At 34.0% G+C, this 8,298-nt stretch overlaps 1 protein-coding gene across 1 annotated transcript; it reads right to left on the reverse strand.

Annotated features, from left to right (window-relative positions):
- Nucleotides 1–1,099: 1,099 nt before the first annotated feature.
- On the reverse strand, nt 1,100–7,889 carry LOC105346908 (potassium voltage-gated channel subfamily A member 1). Its single transcript, XM_011455674.4, has 2 exons — nt 7,297–7,889; nt 1,100–2,359 (listed from the first exon to the last, which is right to left on the reverse strand). The coding sequence occupies exons 1-2, from the start codon at nt 7,738–7,740 to the stop codon at nt 1,370–1,372; spliced, it is 1,434 nt and encodes a 477-aa protein (XP_011453976.3). The 5' UTR covers nt 7,741–7,889; the 3' UTR covers nt 1,100–1,369.
- Between the last annotated feature and the right edge of the window lie 409 nt (nt 7,890–8,298).

Here is an 8,298-nt window from a genome sequence, read left to right on the forward strand (position 1 = left end):
AATTAAAGTTCAATGGCACAAACAATGACAACGCTTATTTGCATACTGCAATGACAATTATTTTTTTGAAAATTCAAAAGAATATTTCTAAAATGGCTGAAAAATTTTTTAAAAATCCAATTTTTTTCTTCATTACAAGATTTCTAGTATAATTACATTACTTTTTTTTTTTTATTAATTACATCTAATTAGAATTGTTTTTATCTTAGTTTTTACAGATTATTTAAATACATCTCTGATTAAACTTATACACAATCATGAATGATCCTTGGTTTAAACATAAAAGTCAATATTCTATTTTTTTGCTTATGAACTCTCTTCAGATTGTTCCCTCGCCTTCGTGAATAAATTCATTATCATTTTATGTGTGTTTATGTGAATAAATCAATGCTTATTTGAATAACATTGCCACGTGATATTTTTAACGAATTTCCAAATATCAAAGTAATTTCTTTAAAAATCATTGTTAGGTCGCGAAGTTTAGTAGCATTTATTGTAGTTCACGATCACCTGTAGGAAAAGGCTTCGGTAAACATCAAACAGATATAGAATAAAATGTGAGTGATAAATCAAATATACATGCTGATATGTTACATTAAAAGTTTAAAATCAAAGAGATCTAAACTTTAATATAACAATCTAGGTTGTTATATTTAGGTTTACTAGATTGTTATATTTAAGTTTAGAAATCTTTGATTTTAAACTTTTAATGTAACATATATTTCACGAAGACAATGGGTTAAGGAGTCTTGATGGTCAACAAATTACCCATTAGATCTACCTTTAAATGTTAGAGATGATTTCTTTAGCCTTAAACTATTTTTAGCCAAAAAAATCCATAAACTTTAGCTTTAAAATTCGAACATTTTCCTATATCTTTATAGAGCTCTTCTTCAAAAGGAGGTAAATATATTCTAAAAATGGCCACCACCATCCAGCCATCTTAAGGTAATAAACAAAATTGAGTTGCTACGAAAACTTGTGGTTTTAAAGTAGATCCTTTCGAAAAATACCTGATTTAGATAACGTGTTCGATTAATAGTTCGTGTATTAAGATGTTCAAATACTCATAAAAGTATTAAAAATAACAGACAAAAAGAACTTGACAAATGTTTTATTTAACAAACAAGTAACATATTTCAAGTTGAAGTAAAAATTTGATAACAGTTACTATATATAATAATATATATACAAATACAAACAATATATGTATGTATTGTTATTTACAAGATATGATAGACGATAAAATACGAAGGATATGATGCTGTAATAGAAAAATTTGGTGCTATTTTAAATCTGTGAAAATGTATTAAATAATTTGTATGACGTTAGGCGAGATTAGAAGATTTAAAGTCTTGTAAAACTCAGATTACTCGGGATCTACAGTAATTTCTGTGTCACCAGAAGTGCTTGTTCTACTCGCTGTGCACCGCTTCTTGGGGGCCGGGATGTTCACCGATTCTAATTCTGCATACTGATACAGGAATAGGAAAGTGTTGACAAATATAGGTATTACAAGCGACAACATAATTACACCGGAAACTGCGCAGACGCAACCGAGAACTTTTCCCGCGATGGTTTTAGGTATCATATCGCCATATCCCACGGTTGTCATGGTAATCAAGGTCCACCACCAGGCATCCGGAATACTGTGGAAATCTTCCGATAACTCGAAAAAGAAAATCAGATTGGAAAAAATCACGATCCCCATAAAAATGTACAAAATGATGATACAGAGGTCCTTTTTCCCGGCACTGATGGAATAGTTTAAGACTTTGAAGGCAGTCACGTGACGCATGACCCGGACGATCCTTAAAACTCGAAACATTTGTACGTACAATAATAAGGACCAACCGTTGTCTTCATATTCCAATTCTAGGAAATGAAGAGAGAAACGACAATAACTGGCAAGTAGGAGCAACATTTCGATAATGTTCATGGCGTTCATGAAATGCGAGACAAGCCTCGGTCCAGAAATGAGCAGCAAAGCTTGCTCGATGGTAAAGAAAACTGTCGTAATGATCTCAATATAGAAAAACGCACTGGTGCCTCGGTCCAGAGTCTGTTTTAAAGACGGGATCTTTTTATGAACTGGTTCTGGGAAAATCTTTTCAATGAATTTTCTCTCTTTCGACGAGGTGTTTGCAGTTGTATCCTGGGGGGGAATCAAAGTCGCAGTAAATGTTTCTCTCTCGTACAGAAGTTTGCAGTAGTCGGGGGGTGGGGGCAGCGTGGTGGTTGGTTCTGCGGTCACCTCTACCACCAGTGGCTGGTCCTTGAGTCTAAACTCTGGTAGAGTGCTGATGGCGACTCCAAAGATGGACAGGATAATCATACACGTAGACAAACAGAAGTAGGCCTGAAGAATAAAACTGTCAATTATCATTTTATTTTCCTATTTTTCCTATTCTGAACGAAAAAAAAATTGAATTAGATATTCATTAGTATCTTTTAGTCAATACGAAGTCAAACCCTCGGGGAAATTAAACAGAGCAGTAAACGTTCCATGGAATCAATATAACTGCTTTTTTTCATTTTCGTAATGTACATGTAAATTTGGAATATTATATCGTTCTAAATGAGAGTCTTAAGGGCTTAAACGTTTACCTTATCATGATACAACTTTATGGGAAAAACAATTAAGATTGACAGTGACAGGGACGTTGAAACATTAGATATCCCCAACTCAGAGCAACGAAGATTTTCGAAATGTCCTATTTTGGGGGATATACATTATTTCTATAATCTAAATACCCGTTACCATAGCAAAGGATGTCAATTTTCATAAAAAATGTATATTGCATAGATATTGATACCTAAGGTATGTTAATTAAAATCAAATGGTTTCACCTTTCGACTTATTAAAAAAAACGCAAAAAGCAAACAAGAATAGATATGGGTTACCCCATATCCCAGATATTCGACTTTTAAATAACTTGAATTTTTACTGTGCTTAGCCGAGCACTGTTAAAACTAAAGTTAAAATCACTGAACTTGTTAAGAAAACATGCGAACAAAGTTCTTTATGTCCGTAGCAAATACTGCCACTAATCTTGCGTCACTAGCAAACAGTGCACACATCCTTAAAGAGAGTTTACCGCCACGAGTGCGATCAGAAATATGTTCCGTCAAAGAAAAAGAAAGGAAAAACACACTCATACACAATAAAAAATTAAAGAGATTATGTGATAACTAACGAACAGTAATCATAAAAGTAATATAAAAATATAATTTTTGTAATAATATAAGCAATATTCATTAGTGAAAAATTTTCAATCGAAGAATGGCCTATATTTTCATGAAAAAGACTGAGGAGGCAGATAGCGTAGGAATATGAATACTTCACATTAATATATTTCTTTGAAAAAGGTGATTTTAAAAAATAATTTTACGTTGATTTTGTTTTCTTTCACGTATAAAATATACATTGATATCCTAGACATTTGTTATAATGTTGTAACTGCTGACGATGAATGGAACTTTATTTTTCAGCGCAATTGTGTAAAGAGTACCTGACTAAAGTAATATATATCGAATAGATAGTAAGCACTGATCGAATATATAAAAAATTGACAATAGTACAAAGGTTGTTTTATGTCTTTAATGGCTTCAATTAGGGGGGCAAAACCTTCAAATATCAGGCTCCAGAGTAGGTAATTTTTGCTATGTTTCCATATTTAGCCTCGATTACCATGGCAACGGTTGTCCCAAGCAATAAACTTTTAGTGTCTTTTTGTGTTGTACACCTAGGTGTGTCATGTAAGAAATATTAAGAAAATATGTGACTATGCGTGGCCAGACCTTTATATAGATCTTTAATTCTTAATACATAAATTTGACATTAATTTATTTCTGCAAACTTCATTCACAACCAAAGCATTTTACTGTAAATGTTTACATCTTTCTTAATTATTCAATCAATTAAAAATACGTAAATAATATTACACAGAATTTATCGAACAGCCAATTATTTCATATACTAGTATGCAAAGGTTACCATAGTTACTACGTCAACTTGGAAGGCTGTGTTCGTGTTCTTAAAATACCGAGGTTTCGATTGATCGCGAAACAATCCACACAAAAGTATCAATATTTATAAAAAGCAAAAGCACATCAATAATGTGAACATTATAGTTTGTTATTGCGGTTTGAATTGAAGTTAATATATTTAATTAGCCAAACATTGCAACTAAAACCAGCTTTTAAAAGAAAGGGGACGCGCATAATTATATACGTACAAGGGTAGTCCTTTTTTTACTGAATTTGGTATACTTGTATTCCATTCTTGTCAGTTTCTTTATGAATCACAATCATTTTTTTTAAATAAAATATAGGGGAAAATACTATCTGGATTCAAGATTGATTGAACGCAATGATACTCCTGTCCAATTTCAGCCAGGAATGTATATTTCAGTTGAAACAGCGGTAATTTAACACAAAAGCAGTACCAATAAGCTTCATCTTGCGAATAAGAAGAAAGGAGCTATAGGTCAATATTTGACAGCCTGTTTTGTTGAGGAAACTATAGAAACATCCCATCGAAAGTCCATTCTCATGTTGAAACGGTTCTAATATGGTATTTTATTGTGAGTTTTCAATATGATGGGTGTATTAGTTTCTAAAATTACCGTCGACGTGGTTTATCGCCTCCGATTACAAAAACAGGGATAGCCAACAAAACACGAGCTGGTCGATAACGTACATGTTATAAATGGCGTCAGAGGTCGTCGAAATTCAAAACGCGAAATTTGTGACAATTTTCGCAAGAAAGAGTATAGATAACTGTGATAAAACTTTATTGATTATACTTATAAATCTGCTTTGATTTTGTGTATAAGTATCTTTGTTGCGTGTTGTGAACACTTTTAGACCATATGTTTCTTTAAAAAGATCTTCTCAGCCGTTTGATTGAATTTTAATTTTAGCAATTTAATTTCTCAACCAGCTTGAAGAGCGAGCAACATGTCGAGGTTACGACTGGTTGACGCAAACTCCCAGATGTCTGCAATGTTTTTGAATATTATACAAATATTGACTGGGGTTGAGGGCAACATTGATTATATTAGCCCCCGAGGGACGAAATATTGCCCGACGCGAAGCGGAGGGCAATATTTTCGTCCCAAGGGGGCTAATATAATCAATGTTGCCCTCAACCCCAGTCAATATTTGTTTTGTTATATGAAGAAAAAAAACCAAAATTTAAGAAAGTAATTGAAAACAGATCGCCGTAATTTTCTCAGCTCAACAAAGAATTCACGAATTCAATTTTGTGCAAAGTTCTTTTCCAAAATATCCTCAGCATCAAACGGTCACTTGTGATATTCCGCCGACCGTAAGAATTATCAGACAGGTGTTCTACCTGATTTTACTTCACAGTAATTCGCAAATCCTTATATCCGTTATGATAGCAAACCGTTGCATTGCGCGTTCGTTGTTTACTTGCCTTGACTGACTGTCTATTATGACGTCACCTTGTTTTGGAGTCGCGAAGAATTATTTACGTCACCGTTTACGAATCAACAAATCAGAGGCAATTATTTGAAATAGAGGGAATGTTCTCTAGATATTATTCCTAGCCGGTCAATATCTAAAAAATATTGACCGGTCAATATTTTTCGGACGAGCTGATATTACAATTATTGACTATTCGTCTATATAGAGTTATATAGTGAGAATATACTACTGAATATAACAATAGATCTTGTTTTAACGTCACAATAAACGGTCTGGAAATGTTGACGTGATCAGTCTTCCGAGTCTTGCAAAAGTTACTAAAAGAATCATTCATTATATACTCGTGTGGGATAGTGAAATTCCACCTCGGGGCCAAGATTCACGGTCTAGGACGAGGCTTTGCCGAGTCCTAGGCCGTGAATCTTGTCCCCTCGGTGGAATTTCACTATCCCACACGAGTATATAATGAATGATTCTTTTTCTCGCATTATATTACCTTAAAAAAATTATGTTTGACAACTTTCTGTTATGACGTTCAAAAGATTACTTTCGGTATATCCCTCCGCGTGCTTCAAATAGTGCAAGTCAAAATGAGAGCATACGACAGTTTTTTAATTAAAAATATGATAAATTGTAATCAATTAAGCAACACAATTACTCAATGGATAACCTCAATGCACCATTTTACATTTCCCTACAGCAGACAACATTTGTTTACGTTTTAAAACGGCGTAGTAATACACAGTGAAAGACAGAAAAATCTCACACTGCTGTCTCACACCGGACAAACCAATCTCACACCGATGATAATGCGAGAAAAAAACAGATCACACTGAGTTTAAAGGTTCTACTCTCCTTACTCGTGCGCTAGTAATGCGATAGTACAAGACAATCGTTTTTCTTCAACCAGGCAACACACTGTTCTCAAACCGACTCTGCAACTTCAGCAGTTTATTGGTTTTGTTAGAACGTACTATTGCACGCATGTTTTTAGATAGAAATAGTTTCAGTTTATTTTGGAAGAAGAGGATATGTATTCCACGTATTCTTTTGTTTACCAAAGCCATACATAAATCTACCCCTATCAATGGTTGCTCATCAAATCTAAAACGGTATCTTAGACCTCGACACGATGCTCTATGATGAATCGTAGAGATCTCAGAATGAGCGAGTTTTCTCCTGAAGTAGATATGGTATTGTAAACAACTGTCCGTGAAATAGAGCTTCTATAAGCAATCAACTTGAATTAATTGGCATATGCAGATTTTATCGTAAGTGTTTGCAGGGCATTCTCGTCTCTCTTCTCTCGAAAGTTCTACAGATAATGGCACCCCAGTGAATTGATATAAAGCCATACATGTATCTTTAAAGAAAGCTGTAGTTGAACCAATAATTGAAAGCCATGTACCTGCATTTTGATGGCAGCAATAATTAGAGGGCATGATCTAAATGAAGTGAGCAATGATCGTTTCAATTATATCAAAGATTAAAATTTTCGAAAATCAATAGTAAATTACACATTCGATAAGCAATAGAATAATGTACGTATCATATCAAGGTCTCGAAATTAATAATTCAAACAGTGATTTGGACCATGGATTACTGACATAAAAACCTCAGGTTTAATATTCGTGGCTAGATAACTATCGCTACTTTAGAAGAAATTTTACCAAATTCAAAATTAAAAAAAAGACACTACATGAATCTTTCCTGCTTTGTAAATATAAGTGCATACGATTAATATACATGCTATAAATTAAAAACTTGGTCAAGAGAAGAAATCATATTAACTAAAAAGAACTCAAGACAAATAAAGGACCTGTTAAGAATTACGTCACCTACCTTTGTTTCCAGACAATTGTCTTGGTAGTTCAAAATGTTCCAGAGTTTTCGAAGACTTTTGTTGAAGACATTTTTCTGAGTTGACACATGCTTCTGCGGCAGACAGCTTCCTGATTTTCTGTAATCTTTAAGCAATGCTTTGTCACGGAAGTAACTCGACAACCGGGTGAGACAACACTTTTCTAATGTTTTATGGGAAATTTCCCAGAAATCAAGTTCCTCTTTGAAAAGTTCAGGACATACGGCAACTGGCATATGGAGATTACCCGTCAAGTGAAAGTCCAAAATGGCTTCAAAAGATAACTTTGGTCGATTTATGACTATTTTCTGGTTAGGGTGATCTCGAATCCATTCCCGGAGCTTTTCACAGTGGCCTTTTGCAATTTCATCTCGAGAAAAATGATATTTTTGTCCACCAACATAGAATAGCAGTTCCTCGCCCATCTGGCTTCCTCAGCGCACGCATGCGAACTAATGTATCTGCCTGTATTGTGCTTGGAACTCCTTACGAAACTGGTCGCTCTTGCTTCACGATTCGTGGTGCGGTAAGCTGCTCATAAGACTATACTTATTTGCTACAATTGAAAATTCTTCGCGCAGCTCCTTTTAAATACTCACACCTTACAGTCAGAGTTCAATCAATATTATTCTACTGTTCCCTCAAATACATTTATAACATGTACATATATATTATCATTTTACGTAAATTTTATGCGATGACAGTCATATTTTTTTTTATTCGTATTAAGGTTCTGGTAAAATTTGTCTCGACGATGAAATTTGGTACCAAAAATCATCAGTGAAACACAGAATGTATAGAGTTTTTGAAAAAGGCCTGTAAGTACGTTTTCAATGATACATCGCTTTATTCTTTTTTGACGGGACAAACATACAGACTGACAAAGCTTCTAAATCTAACAACATTTGAGTCAAGACAGATTGACAATATGGAAGGGGGATTGTGAGTTTTAACACAAAGTTGAGAAACAAAAAATTGCCTAT

This window comes from Magallana gigas, chromosome 6, assembly GCF_963853765.1.
Source record: "Magallana gigas chromosome 6, xbMagGiga1.1, whole genome shotgun sequence".
NCBI lineage: Eukaryota > Metazoa > Mollusca > Bivalvia > Ostreida > Ostreidae > Magallana > Magallana gigas.

Excerpts from the sequence above, each read along its gene's own strand:
- LOC105346908 (XM_011455674.4), bottom strand. The coding sequence starts at position 7,740 with ATGGGCGAGGAACTGCTATTCTATGTTGGTGGACAAAAATATCATTTT. Across the intron at positions 2,360-7,296 it reads ACAATTGTCTGGAAACAAAG|GCCTACTTCTGTTTGTCTAC; the intron begins GTAGGTGACGTA and ends TTTATTCTTCAG.